Source organism: Gobio gobio (genome assembly GCF_949357685.1).
Source record: "Gobio gobio genome assembly, chromosome: 3".
NCBI lineage: Eukaryota > Metazoa > Chordata > Actinopteri > Cypriniformes > Gobionidae > Gobio > Gobio gobio.
The window spans coordinates 1,089,336-1,104,335 of NC_137099.1; the positions used below are offsets into that span (position 1 = coordinate 1,089,336).

The window sequence follows — 15,000 nt, forward strand, 5'->3', positions numbered from 1 at the left end:
TGGTGTCAAAATGAATAGTATTTAAAAAAGTAACAATGTATCAGTGTTTACAGAAGTAACTGTTACAGTTTTGTCAAAATTATCAACAATTACACAATAACAATGTTACGTGTTTTTCAAAAAAAGTTAGAATGTATCAGTGTTTACTAAATTAACTTATAATGTTAAAAAAAACTGCATCTACAGCGTCACAATGTATCAGTGTTTACAAAAGTCACTGTAGCAATGTTGACACTATTAATACTGTACAGTAAGAATGTAGCAGTTTACAAAATTAACTTACAATGTTGTCGAAATGAACAGTATTTAAAGTAAGAATGTTTCCGTGTTTACAAAATTAAAACTGCTGTCGAAATGAATAGTATTTAAAAAAGAGTAACAATGTATCAGTGTTTACTGAAGTCAGTGTAACGGTTTTGCCAAAATGATCAACAGTTACACAATAACAATGTTGCGTGTTTACTAAAGTAACTCACAATGTTGCCAAATGAGCCGTGTTTACAGTTTATCAGTGTTTATTTGTACAGTATGAATGTTGTGAACGGTAGAAAGAGGTGGAGCACGCGAGCATAAATCCCTCTGACACACTTCTGCTGTTAATGGGGTCAAAGCTGAGCACGCGTGTGTGTGTGTGTGTGAGTGTGTGTGTGTGTGTGTGTGTGAGTGTGTGTGAGTGTGAGTGTGTGAGTCCAGAGAGTCCGTGTTCTGTGTGTTTTGTGCTCTCTCATGTGCATCACCGTTGGTCAATAAGAGCCGTGGCGAATGAACAAACTGTCCACTGTTCCTGACGTGTGCTCCTGACGTGTGCTCCTGACGTGTGTTCCTGACGTGTGCTCCTGACGTGTGTTCCTGACGTGTGTTCCTGACGTGTGTTCCTGACGTGTGTTCCTGACGCCTGTTCCTGACGCGTGTTCCTGACGCGTGTTCCTGACGCGTGTTCCTGACGTGTGCATCTGACGTGTGTATCTGATGTGTGCTCCTGACGTGTGTTCCTGACGTGTGTTCCTGACGTGTGTTCCTGACGTGTGTTCCTGACGTGTGCTCCTGACGTGTGTTCCTGACGTGTGTTCCTGACGTGTGTTCCTGACGTGTGTTCCTGACGCGTGTTCCTGACGTGTGTTCCTGACGTGTGTTCCTGACGTGTGTTCCTGACGCCTGTTCCTGACGCGTGTTCCTGACGCGTGTTCCTGACGTGTGTTTCTGACGTGTGCATCTGATGTGTGCTCCTGACGTGTGTTCCTGACGTGTGTTCCTGACGTGTGTTCCTGACGTGTGTTCCTGACGTGTGTTCCTGACGTGTGTTCCTGACGTGTGCTCCTGACGTGTGTTCCTGACGTGTGTTCCTGACGTGTGTTCCCGACGCGTGTTCCCGACGTGTGCTCTTGACGTGTGCTCCTGACGCGTGTTCCTGACGCGTGTTCCTGACGCGTGTTCCTGACGCGTGCTCTTGACGTGTGCTCTTGACGTGTGCTCCTGACGTGTGTTCCTGACGCGTGTTCCTGACGCGTGTTCCTGACGCGTGTTCCTGACGCGTGTTCCTGACGCGTGTTCCTGACGTGTGTTCCCGACGTGTGCTCTTGACGTGTGCTCCTGACGCGTGTTCCTGACGCGTGTTCCTGACGCGTGTTCCTGACGCGTGCTCTTGACGTGTGCTCTTGACGTGTGCTCCTGACGTGTGTTCCTGACGCGTGTTCCTGACGCGTGTTCCTGACGCGTGTTCCTGACGCGTGTTCCTGACGTGTGTTCCCGACGTGTGCTCTTGACGTGTGCTCCTGACATGTGTTCCTGACACGTGTTCCTGACGCGTGTTCCTGACGCGTGTTCCTGACGCGTGTTCCTGACACGCGTGTTCCTGACGCGTGTTCCTGACGCGTGTTCCCGACGCGTGTTCCCGACGTGTGCTCCTGACGCGTGTTCCTGACGCGTGTTCCTGACGCGTGCTCTTGACGTGTGCTCCTGACGCGTGTTCCTGACGCGTGCTCTTGACGTGTGCTCCTGACGTGTGCTCCTGACGTGTGCTCCTGACGTGTGCTCCTGACGTGTGTTCCTGACGCGTGTTCCTGACGCGTGCTCTTGACGTGTGCTCCTGACGTGTGCTCCTGACGTGTGTTCCTGACGTGTGTTCCTGACGTGTGTTCCTGACGCGTGTTCCTGACGCGTGTTCCCGACGTGTGCTTTTGACGTGTGCTCCTGACGTGTGCTCCTGACGTGTGTTCCTAACGCGTGTTCCTGACGTGTGCTCCTGACGTGTGTTCCTGACGTGTGCTCCTGACGTGTGTTCCTAACGCGTCTTCCTGACGTGTGCTCCTGACGTGTGCTCCTGACGTGTGTTCCTGACGCGTGTTCCCGACGTGTGCATCTGATGTGTGTTCCTGACGTGTGCTCCTGACGTGTGCTCCTGACGTGTGCTCCTGACGTGTGCTCCTGACGTGTGCTCCTGACGTGTGTTCCTGACGTGTGCTCCTGACGTGTGCTCCTGACGTGTGTTCCTGACGTGTGCTCCTGACGTGTGTTCCTAACGCGTGTTCCTGACGTGTGCTCTTGACGTGTGTTCCTAACGCGTGTTCCTGACGTGTGCTCCTGACGTGTGTTCCTGACGTGTGCTCCTGACGTGTGCTCCTGACGTGTGTTCCTGACGTGTGTTCCTGACGTGTGCTCCTGACGTGTGTTCCTAACGCGTGTTCCTGACGTGTGCTCTTGACGTGTGCTCCTGACGTGTGCTCCTGACGTGTGCTCCTGTATCGAAAGTCAAATGGGTCAGAATTCACGTTCTTTTCATCGCCGTATTAATAATAAAACGCTGTTTTCATAACGCCGCCACGCGTTAAATAAGCGGCGTCAGGCGTTAAGTTAATGTCTCGCCGCCACTCGCCACTCAAAATGCAGATTTATGGGCTCATCTACATGGGCACACCTCTACCAGGTTTGAGGACTCTACGGCAAGTCGGAGCATCCAGTTTGCAAAAGCACGAAGATGGCAATGGTTTGCAACGTTAACACACTGTATATGATACTGTATATGAAGTGTAAATGCTCATACATATCAACACCAAACTACACGTTTTCCTGTTTTTTCATATTATACTGGATAGTGTCTGAAATTATAATTAAAGTAACAAGTGAATGCACATTTACTTGAATCTGTACATATAACAAAGCATCAAAATCTTTCCACATACACCAATTTGGGAAAGTTAGGCTACTTCAAGAATATTATTTTTAAAATTGGGATAGGAAATAATTATACGCATGTCATCATCACCAATGTCATAATAGATTAATTCTGCTTTTGTGATGCATATATTCATCATCTTGTAAAGTTACTGTCTGTAAGACAGAAAGAAAGTATTAAGTAAGAATAACTTTTTTTTCATTTAATTCATTTTAATTAATTTAATTTAAGCCATTAGTCGACTAAGCACACATTTATATTCATTTAATTACTTCAATATATACTGGAGAGTATTCTAAACCATCGCCTCTGCTATTGTCTGCTTGATTCTTATTTATTAAATTCAGGTAAAAAAAAAAAAAACATTGATTAAATTTAAGATACAATTTATACAAAACGAAATTCACTTTGAAGGCTTGTAGCCCCCAGCTCTGCCGCCATGTGTTGGAGTTTACCCCGGTGAACGAGAGGGTCGTTTCCCTGCGGCTTCGGCTCGGGGATAGGTCTCTCACTGTTGTGTGTGCCTACGGGCCGAATGGCAGTGCAGAGTACCCGACCTTCTTGGTGTCCCTGGGAGGGGTGCTGGAAAGTGCTCCGACTGGAGACTCCGTCGTTCTACTGGGGGACTTCAACGCCCACGTGGGCAGTGACAGTGACACCTGGAGGGGCGTGATTGGGAGGAACGGCCCCCCTGATCTGAACCCGAATGGTGTTCAGTTATTGGACTTCTGTGCTAGTCACGGTTTGTCCATAACGAACACCATGTTCAGGCATAAGAGTGTCCATCAGTGCACATGGCACCAGGACACCCTAGGTCGTAGGTCAATGATCGACTTTGTGGTTGTTTCATCTGACCTGCGGCCGTATGTCTTGGACACTCGGGTGAAGAGAGGGGCGGAGCTGTCAACTGATCACCACCTGGTGGTGAGTTGGATCCGATGGCGGGGGAGGAAGCTGGATAGACCCGGCAGACCCAAACGTACTGTAAGGGTCTGCTGGGAACGTTTGGCCGAGTCTCCTGTCAGAGAGATCTTCAACTCCTGCCTCCAGCAGAGCTTCGACCGGATCCCGAGGGAGGCTGGAGATATTGAGTCCGAATGGACCATGTTCTCCACCTCCATTGTCGCTGCAGCCACTGGGAGCTGTGGACGCAAGGTCTCCGGTGCCTGTCGAGGCGGCAATCCCCGAACCCGGTGGTGGACACCGGAAGTAAGGGATGCCGTCAAGCTGAAGAAGGAGTCCTATCGGGCCTGGCTGGCTTGTGGGACTCCTGAGGCAGCTGACCGGTACCGGCAGGCTAAACGGACTGCAGCCCGGGTGGTTGTGGAGGCAAAAACTGGGAGGAGTTCGGTGAGGCCATGGAGAAAGACTATCGGCTGGCCTCGAAGAGATTCTGGCAAACCGTTGGACGCCTCAGGAGGGGGAAGAAGTGCCCTACCAACGCTGTTTACAGTGGCGATGGGCGGCTGTTGACCTCGACTGGGGATATCGTCTGGCGGTGGAAGGAATACTTCGAGGATCTCCTCAATCCTGCCATCACGTCTTCCATTGAGGAAGCAGAGGCTGGGGGCTCAGAGGTGGACTCGTCCATCACCCAAGCTGAAGTCATCGAGGTGGTTAAAAAGCTCCTCGGTGGCAAGGCACCGGGGGTGGATGAGATCCGCCCTGAGTACCTCAAGTCTCTGGATGTTGTGGGGCTGTTCTTGGCTGACACGCCTCTGCAACATCGCGTGGCGGTCGGGGACAGTGCCTCTGGGATGGCAGACCGGGGTGGTGGTTCCTCTTTTCAAGAAGGGGGACCGGAGGGTGTGTTCCAACTATAGGGGGATCACACTTCTCAGCCTCCCCGGGAAAGTCTATGCCAGGGTACTGGAGAGGAGAATCCGGCCGATAGTGGAACCTCGGATTCAGGAGGAACAGTGTGGTTTTCGCCCCGGTCGTGGTACACTGGACCAGCTCTATACCCTCTACAGGGTGCTGGAGGGTTCATGGGAGTTTGCCCAACCAGTCCACATGTGTTTTGTGGATTTGGAGAAGGCATTCGACTGTGTCCCTCGCGGCATCCTGTGGAGGGTCTCTGGGAGTATGGGGTCCGGGGTCCTTTGCTAAGGGCTGTCCGGTCCCTGTACGACCAAAGCAGGAGTTTGGTCCGCATTGTGCTCCTGACGTGTGTTCTTGACGTGTGCTCCTGACGTGTGTTCTTGACGTGTGCTCCTGACGTGTGTTCTTGACGTGTGTTCTTGACGTGTGTTCTTGACGTGTGCTCCTGACGTGTGCTTCTGATGTGTGTTCTTGACGTGTGCTCCTGACATGTGTTCCTGCAAGTCAGCTCACATGTGCTCCTGACGTGTGTTCTTGACGTGTGCTCCTGACATGTGTTCCTGCAAGTCAGCTCACATGTGCTCCTGACGTGTGCTCCTGACGTGTGCTCCTGACGTGTGTTTCTGACATGTGTTCCTGACGTGTGCTCCTGACGTGTGCTTCTGACATGTGTTCCTGTAAGTCAGCTGACGTGTGTTCCTGACATGTGCTTCTGATGTGTGTTCTTGACGTGTGCTCCTGACATGTGTTCCTGCAAGTCAGCTGACATGTGCTTCTGACGTGTGTTCTTGACGTGTGCTCCTGACGTGTGTTTCTGACATGTGTTCCTGACGTGTGCTCCTGACGTGTGTTCTTGACGTGTGCTCCTGACGTGTGCATCTAATGCGTGTTCTTGACGTGTGCTCCTGACATGTGTTCCTGCAAGTCAGCTGACATGTGCTCCTGACGTGTGTTCTTGACGTGTGCTCCTGACGTGTGTTTCTGACATGTGTTCCTGTAAGTCAGCTGAAATGTGTTCCTGACATGTGCATCTGACATGTGTTCTTGACGTGTTTTCCTGACGTGTGCTTCTGACGTGTGTTCTTGACGTGTGTTCTTGACGTGTGCTCCTGACGTGTGCTTCTGATGTGTGTTCTTGACGTGTTTTCCTGACGTGTGCTTTTGACGTGTGTTCTTGACGTGTGCTCCTGACGTGTGCTCCTGACGTGTGTTCCTGACGTGTGTTCTTGACGTGTGCTCCTGTAAGTCAGCTGAAGTGTATTCCTGACATGTGCATTTGACGTGTGTTCTTGACGTGTTTTACTGATGTGTGCTTCTGACGTGTGTTCTTGACGCGTGCTCCTGACGTGTGCTTCTGATGTGTGTTCTTGACGTGTCCTCCTGACATGTGTTCCTGCAAGTCAGCTGACATGTGCTCCTGACGTGTGTTCTTGACGTCTGCTCCTGACGTGTGTTTCTGACATGTGACGTGTGCTCCTGACGTGTGTTTCTGACATGTGTTCCTGTAAGTCAGCTGAAATGTGTTCCTGACATGTGCATCTGACATGTGTTCTTGACGTGTTTTCCTGACGCGTGCTTCTGACGTGTGTTCTTGACGTGTGTTCTTGACGTGTGCTCCTGACGTGTGCTCCTGACGTGTGCTTCTGATGTGTGTTCTTGACGTGTTTTCCTGACGTGTGCTTTTGACGTGTGTTCTTGACGTGTGCTCCTGACGTGTGCTCCTGACTTGTGTTCCTGACGTGTGTTCCTGACATGTGTTCCTGACGTGTGCTCCTGACGTGTGTTCCTGACGTGTGTTCTTGACGTGTGCTCCTGTAAGTCAGCTGAAGTGTGTTCCTGACATGTGCATTTGACGTGTGTTCTTGACGTGTTTTCCTGATGTGTGCTTCTGACGTGTGTTCTTGACGTGTGCTTCTGATGTGTGTTCTTGACGTGTCCTCCTGACATGTGTTCCTGCAAGTCAGCTCACATGTGCTCCTGACGTGTGTTCCTGACGTGTGTTCCTGACGTGTGTTCTTGACATGTGTTCCTATAAGTCAGCTGAAGTGTGTTCCTGACATGTGCATCTGACATGTGTTCTTGACGTGTTTTCCTGACATGTGCTTCTGACGTGTGTTCTTGACGTGTGCTCCTGACGTGTGCTTCTGATGTGTGTTCTTGACGTGTGCTCCTGACATGTGTTCCTGCAAGTCAGCTCACATGTGCTCCTGACGTGTGTTCTTGACGTGTGCTTCTGACATGTGTTCCTGTAAGTCAGCTGACGTGTGCATCTGACAAGTGTTCTTGACGTGTTTTCCTGACGTGTTTTCCTGACGTGTGCTTCTGACGTGTGTTCTTGACGTGTGTTCCTGACGTGTGCTCCTGACGTGTGCTCCTGACGTGTGTTCCTGACGTGTGTTCCTGACGTGTGTTCCTGACGTGTGCTCCTGACGTGTGTTCTTGACGTGTGCTCCTGACGTGTGTTTCTGACATGTGCATCTGACGTGTGTTCTTGACGTGTGTTCTTGACGTGTGTTCTTGACGTGTGCTCTTGACGTGTTTTCCTGACGTGTGCTTCTGACGTGTGTTCTTGACGTGTGTTCTTGACGTGTGCTCTTGACGTGTTTTCCTGACGTGTGCTTCTGACGTGTGTTCTTGACGTGTGTTCTTGACGTGTGTTCTTGACGTGTGCTCCTGACTTGTGCTTCTGATGTGTGTTCTTGACGTGTGTTCCTGACGTGTGCTCCTGACGTGTGCTTCTGACATGTGTTCCTGTAAGTCAGCTGACGTGTGTTCCTGACATGTGCATCTGACGTGTGTTCTTGACGTGTTTTCCTGACGTGTGTTCCTGACGTGTGCTCCTGACGTGTGCTCCTGACGTGTGCTCCTGACGTGTGCTCCTGACGTGTGTTCCTGACGTGTGTTCCTGACGTGTGTTCCTGACGTGTGCTCCTGACGTGTGTTCCTGACGTGTGCTCTGACGTGTGTTCCTGACGTGTGTTCCTGACGTGTGCTCCTGACGTGTGCTCCTGACGTGTGTTCTGACGTGTGCTCTGACGTGTGTTCCTGACGTGTGCTCCTGACGTGTGTTCCTGACGTGTTCCTGACGTGTGCTCTGACGTGTGCTCCTGACGTGTGTTCCTGACGTGTGTTCCTGACGTGTGTTCCTGACGTGTGCTCCTGACGTGTGTTCCTGACGTGTGTTCCTGACGTGTGCTCCTGACGTGTGCTCCTGACGTGTGCTCCGTGTGCAGTTCTCCCTCAGAACCAAGCCTCGGCGTTCCTGCAGAGACACAGACGCGCCAACACCCTGTTTGAGGAGAGCAAGAAGGGGAACCTGGAGCGCGAGTGCATCGAGGAGCTGTGCAATAAAGAGGAGGCGCGGGAGATCTTCGAGAACAACCTGGAAACGGTGCGTTCTGCACACCCGATCAATACTGCTGTTTGTGTAGTGACCCGTCTGTTGACAATAATGTGTCAATAATCTCATGTTCTCTCGTCTTCCAGGAATACTTCTACCCCAAATACGTCAGTAAGTCAAATAAACACTTCCTGTGATCCACAGCATGTTGCGCAATCTGTGATGTCATCAGGCTCCGCCCACCACACGTCACACTTTGATCTGGGACTGAAGCCATACTTTCATACTTTCAATGCATACGTTAAGTGTGATGTTTAAATATGCAAATGAGGCATTGTCTATTAACCATTAACTATGTACATTCCCTGATGTTGTTGTTGTTGTTGTGTGTGTGTGTGGTTTAGTGTGTCTGGGCTCTCACCGCGTCGGGATCAATAACCCAAACTCCAAGAATCCAGGAATCCCACAGAACCTGCGCACCTGTGTCCAAGGTGAGCCGCGCTGGAACCCTGATCTGATCATGTGATGTGTGTGTTGAGTGTGAGTGTGAGTGTGTTTGTGTGTTTTCAGAGATCAGTAACCAGTGTTTGCCGCTGCCGTGTTATAAGGAGGGCTATGAGCGCTGTGTGGATGGTCAGGGCAAATACACGTGTGTGTGCAAACCGGGATGGACAGGTCTGCACTGTGACCAGGGTGAGTGTGTGTTTACAAAACAACAAATACACAATATGGCCAGAAGTGTTGTGTCACTGAGTTCAGGTGTTCAACCCCTTCATGGCCACAGGTGTGTAAATCAAGCTCTAGATGCTTCTACACACATTAGTGAGAGAATGGGCCGCTCTCAGGAGCTCAGAGAACTCAAGCGTGAACTAACACAGAGCGGGGTCAGCGCATGCTGAGGGTCACAGAGCGGGGTCAGCGCATGCTGAGGGTCACAGAGCGGGGTCAGCACATGCTGAGGGTCACAGAGCGGGGTCAGCGCATGCTGAGGGTCACAGAGCGGGGTCAGCGCATGCTGAGGGTCACAGAGCGGGGTCAGCGCATGCTGAGGGTCACAGAGCGGGGTCAGCGCATGCTGAGGGTCACAGAGAGGGGTCAGCGCATGCTGAGGGTCACAGAGAGGGGTCAGCGCATGCTGAGGGTCACTGAGCGGGGTCAGCTCATGCTGAGGGTCACTGAGCGGGGTCAGCTCATGCTGAGGGTCACAGAGCGGGGTCAGCGCATGCTGAGGGTCACAGAGAGGGGTCAGCGCATGCTGAGGGTCACTGAGCGGGGTCAGCTCATGCTGAGGGTCACAGAGCGGGGTCAGCGCATGCTGAGGGTCAGAGAGCGGGGTCAGCACATGCTGAGGGTCACAGAGCGGGGTCAGCGCATGCTGAGGGTCACAGAGCGGGGTCAGCGCATGCTGAGGGTCACAGAGCGGGGTCAGCGCATGCTGAGGGTCACTGAGCGGGGTCAGCTCATGCTGAGGGTCACAGAGCAGGGTCAGCTCATGCTGAGGGTCACAGAGCGGGGTCAGCTCATGCTGAGGGTCACAGAGCGGGGTCAGCGCATGCTGAGGGTCACAGAGCGGGGTCAGCGCATGCTGAGGGTCACAGAGCGGGGTCAGCACATGCTGAGGGTCACAGAGCGGGGTCAGCGCATGCTGAGGGTCACAGAGCGGGGTCTGCGCATGCTGAGGGTCACAGAGCGGGGTCTACGCATGCTGAGGGTCACAGACCGGGGTCAGCGCATGCTGAGGGTCACAGAGCGGGGTCAGCGCATGCTGAGGGTCACAGAGCTGGGTCTGCGCATGCTGAGGGTCACAGAGCGGGGTCAGCACATGCTGAGGGTCACAGAGCGGGGTCAGTGCATGCTGAGGGACACAGAGCGGGGTCAGCGCATGCTGAGGGTCACAGAGCGGGGTCAGCACATGCTGAGGGTCACAGAGCGGGGTCAGCGCATGCTGAGGGTCACAGAGCGGGGTCAGCACATGCTGAGGGTCACAGAGCGGGGTCAGTGCATGCTGAGGGACACAGAGCGGGGTCAGCGCATGCTGAGGGTCACAGAGCGGGGTCAGCACATGCTGAGGGTCACAGAGCGGGGTCAGCGCATGCTGAGGGTCACAGAGCGGGGTCTACGCATGCTGAGGGTCACAGACCGGGGTCAGCGCATGCTGAGGGTCACAGAGCGGGGTCAGCGCATGCTGAGGGTCACAGAGCGGGGTCTACGCATGCTGAGGGTCACAGACCGGGGTCAGCGCATGCTGAGGGTCACAGAGCGGGGTCAGCGCATGCTGAGGGTCACAGAGCGGGGTCTGCGCATGCTGAGGGTCACAGAGCGGGGTCAGCGCATGCTGAGGGTCGCAGAGCGGGGTCAGCGCATGCTGAGGGTCACAGAGCGGGGTCAGCGCATGCTGAGGGTCACAGAGCGGGGTCAGCGCATGCTGAGGGTCACAGAGCGGGGTCAGCGCATGCTGAGGGTCACAGAGCGGGGTCTGCGCATGCTGAGGGTCACAGAGCGGGGTCTGCGCATGCTGAGGGTCACAGAGCGGGGTCTACGCATGCTGAGGGTCACAGACCGGGGTCAGCGCATGCTGAGGGTCACAGAGCGGGGTCAGCGCATGCTGAGGGTCACAGAGCGGGGTCTACGCATGCTGAGGGTCACAGACCGGGGTCAGCGCATGCTGAGGGTCACAGAGCGGGGTCAGCGCATGCTGAGGGTCACAGAGCGGGGTCTGCGCATGCTGAGGGTCACAGAGCGGGGTCAGCGCATGCTGAGGGTCGCAGAGCGGGGTCAGCACATGCTGAGGGTCACAGAGCGGGGTCAGCGCATGCTGAGGGTCACAGAGCGGGGTCAGCGCATGCTGAGGGTCACAGAGCGGGGTCAGTGCATGCTGAGGGTCACAGAGCGGGGTCTGCGCATGCTGAGGGTCACAGAGCGGGGTCAGCGCATGCTGAGGGTCACAGACCGGGGTCAGCGCATGCTGAGGGTCACAGACCGGGGTCAGCGCATGCTGAGGGTCACAGAGCGGGGTCTGCGCATGCTGAGGGTCACAGAGCGGGGTCAGCGCATGCTGAGGGTCACAGAGCGGGGTCAGCGCATGCTGAGGGTCACAGAGCGGGGTCAGCGCATGCTGAGGGTCACAGAGCGGGGTCAGCGCATGCTGAGGGTCACAGAGCGGGGTCAGTGCATGCTGAGGGTCACAGAGCGGGGTCTGCGCATGCTGAGGGTCACAGAGCGGGGTCAGCGCATGCTGAGGGTCACAGACCGGGGTCAGCGCATGCTGAGGGTCACAGAGCGGGGTCAGCGCATGCTGAGGGTCACAGAGCGGGGTCCGGGGTCAGCGCATGCTGAGGGTCACAGAGCGGGGTCTGCGCATGCTGAGGGTCACAGAGCGGGGTCAGCGCATGCTGAGGGTCACAGACCGGGGTCAGCGCATGCTGAGGGTCACAGAGCGGGGTCAGCGCATGCTGAGGGTCACAGAGCGGGGTCCGGGGTCAGCGCATGCTGAGGGTCACAGAGCGGGGTCAGCGCATGCTGAGGGTCACAGAGCGGGGTCAGCGCATGCTGAGGGTCACAGAGCGGGGTCTACGCATGCTGAGGGTCAGAGAGCGGGGTCAGCGCATGCTGAGGGTCAGAGAGCGGGGTCAGCGCATGCTGAGGGTCACAGAGCGGGGTCAGCGCATGCTGAGGGTCACAGAGTGGGGTCAGCGCATGCTGACGGTCACAGAAGTCCCAACTTTCTGCAGAGTCGAGAGCTCCAGACCTCCAAACTTCTGTGGCCTTCAGATGAGCTCAAGAACAGTGTGTAGAGCTTCATGGAATGGGTTTCCATGGCCGAGCAGCTCATCCAAGCCGCACATCACCAAGAGTGTGGGATGCCCTGGGGTAAAGCGCGCCGCCACTGGACTCTAGAGCAGTGGAGACGTGTTCTCTGAGTGACCAATCACGCTTCTCTGTCTGACAATCCCATGGACGAGTCTGGGTTTGGCGGTTGCCAGGAGAACGGGACTTTCCTGACTGCATTGTGCCAAGTGTAAAGTTTGGTGTTCTCACGATACTGGAATTTCTAACTTCGATACTGATACCTAAAAAAGTATCGATATTCGATACCATTTTCGCTTCCACGGGGAAAAAATGCACATATACTGTTAAATAGATCTTTTTAATATAATTTATTTTTTTGTCCGTCTATTGAAAGTCTAGGCGATTAAAATTTCTTCTGAAGAGATCACTTTATATGATAAAGCTTTTAAGGTTTTTCCTCATATATAAACGTTGATCAATTACCATTTCAATTATCTCACAAATAGTTGCTGACTAATTTTGTTGCAATAGCTACAGCATTTCAAATTGAGTTTAAAAAGACGAGTAAACAATAATAAAATAAGAACAAATAAACAAATGACTATCAATAGCCAAATAAATACAATAGAAATAAAGATACAAATGAAATAGACTGCTTTATTTTTTCAGGAAAGTCTAACAGTTTTCAGGTAAGAAAAGGAATTTAAAAATAACATTGGATAATCTTCATTTAAAAAATGAAAATGCAGATTAATCCATTAAAGTTACACGAGTTAATCAGCCAAGAGCAGTATTGATCGTTTGTCTTTTTGTAGTGTGAATAATAAATAACTTTATTATTTATTATTTATAAGCACTCATGGATCCCAAACACTGTTCTTGTACATTCTTCCTGTACTGTTTACACGTTAATACTCACCAAGATGGACATTGAGACATGTTTTGAGTGTATTTGACTCTTAATAAGCTGGAAAAAGGAGCAAATGTTTGCCCTTGTATGTCAGAGGAAGCTTTATTGCGGTATGTGTGTGAGCGCGAAATCTGCGGGAATGAGTAGAATTAACGTTATGTGCAATCCCGCGCAAAATTCAGACCGGTCACACCAATTCTAACACGCAGTCATGAGGAAAAATCCAGCAGAAAAAGTCTAAAAAAGGCTGAAGTATTGAGTTCTTGGTTCATTTTAAACAGGTGTTAATTTTCCTCCGTCCATGTAACGCTAGCTCTAATGCTCATTGAAATGCTCCCGCAGCGCTTTTTGTTTTTTAATTCTGGGTGTTGTAGTTCTTTCTTTCACTAGTCCAAGTATAGTTCACTGTATTACGACTACAAATGAGACCAGCATGCATCTTGTATTGCAGCCAATCAGCTTTCGTGTTTCGGATTGTACCACAGACACATAAAGCTGATTTTATTCTTCAGATAATAATCCTCCAGTTTTTCGCATTTCCGCGATTACTAAATACAACGAAAAATCAACAATGCATTTTTTGAGATCCTGCATAATTCGTAATTTCACCGCAAAATAATGTAAAGATTCCAAAATAAACCAGATTTGTGCATTTTGTTAATTCTACTGTCATGTGTGACTATTGTGAATCTATCATAATACAGTAAATGTGCTACCCTAATTATGCAAATTTCTGGAAAACTCACCACAAATTCAGCCATTTTGATCTCAAAAATCACCCAAAAAATATCCTGGTGGGATTGAGCTATGGGGAAGTGCAAGTTTATCGAATTGTTCAATTTGAATAAATACATTTACTTTGTAAGTAATTTTGTGACTGCATTTCCTTTATAGGTCTTAAATTTCATTCATAAAGGTCTTAAATTTGACATAGAGGAGAGCGCGGCTGGAAAAGGAATATCGTATCGTTTCAGATATTTCAGCATCGATACATATCGCGATAACACTAGTGTAAAGTTTGGTGGAGGGGGGGATTATGGAGTGGGGTTGTTTTTCAGGGGTTAGGAACTCCCAAGACATTTTGGACAATTTCACGCTCCCAACTTTGTGGGACCAGTTTGGGGACGGCCCCTTCCTGTCCAAGCATGACTGGATTAAGACTGGGATGGCGTTAAAGCTCGTGTGTGTGTGTGTGTGTGTGTGTGTGTGTGTGTGTGTGTGTGTGTGTGTGTGTGTGTGTGTGTGTGTGTGTGTGTGTGTGTGTGAAGGGGCGGCACAACACTTCTGGCGATTATAGTGTATCTGCAACATCTGCACTCGTTTTCTGTCCTCAGTAAATGTGTGTTTTATATGGACTCTTCACTTTCACGGGTTTCATCTGCTCACAGATATCAATGAGTGTGAAGACCCAGAATTCCCTGCAGGGTGCAGCCAAACGTGCTATAACCTCCCCGGGAGCTTCACCTGCAGCTGTGAGAGGGGCTTCTACACACACGACCACATCCACTGCATCGGTGAGCACCACAGGTCACAGGTCACAGGTCAGAGGTCACAGGGGTGAAGCGTGGCGTCTGCCAGCGGAGCTAGAGCTGTCCCAGGAATTCTGGGATTTTCCTGTAAAGGAGAAACATGATTCCCCTCCAGCTGTGAGGAAACGTGTGTGTGTGTGTGTGTGTGTGTGTGTGTGTGTGTGTGTGTGTGTGTGTGTGTGTGTGTGTGTGTGTGTGGGAGAATCCACTGGAAGAGTTAGAGTTCATTATGTAACTGTGTTTATACACACATAAATCACCAGACACATCTACAGGACCCACAATGCACTGCTCTGAGATCACTCTGGGAGTTTTGTGAGGATTGAGCCGATACACTGGAACATTCTCAAATCCAAACTTACAAGTGGTTTTCAAATAACACAAACTGTCAGAGTGTATGATGGATACTAAAGTGTGTGTGTGTGTGTGTGTGTGTGTG

At 51.5% G+C, this 15,000-nt stretch overlaps 1 protein-coding gene across 1 annotated transcript in view; it reads left to right on the top strand.

Annotated features, from left to right (window-relative positions):
• pros1 (protein S) overlaps positions 1–15,000 on the top strand; it is a 52,677-nt gene that overhangs the window by 1,027 nt on the left and 36,650 nt on the right. The window contains exons 2-6 of the mRNA XM_079812280.1: positions 8,227–8,384; positions 8,480–8,504; positions 8,738–8,824; positions 8,904–9,026; positions 14,421–14,546. Of these exons, the coding sequence (XP_079668406.1) occupies positions 8,227–8,384; positions 8,480–8,504; positions 8,738–8,824; positions 8,904–9,026; positions 14,421–14,546 (519 nt within the window). The remainder of the gene's footprint in view (positions 1–8,226; positions 8,385–8,479; positions 8,505–8,737; positions 8,825–8,903; positions 9,027–14,420; positions 14,547–15,000) is intronic.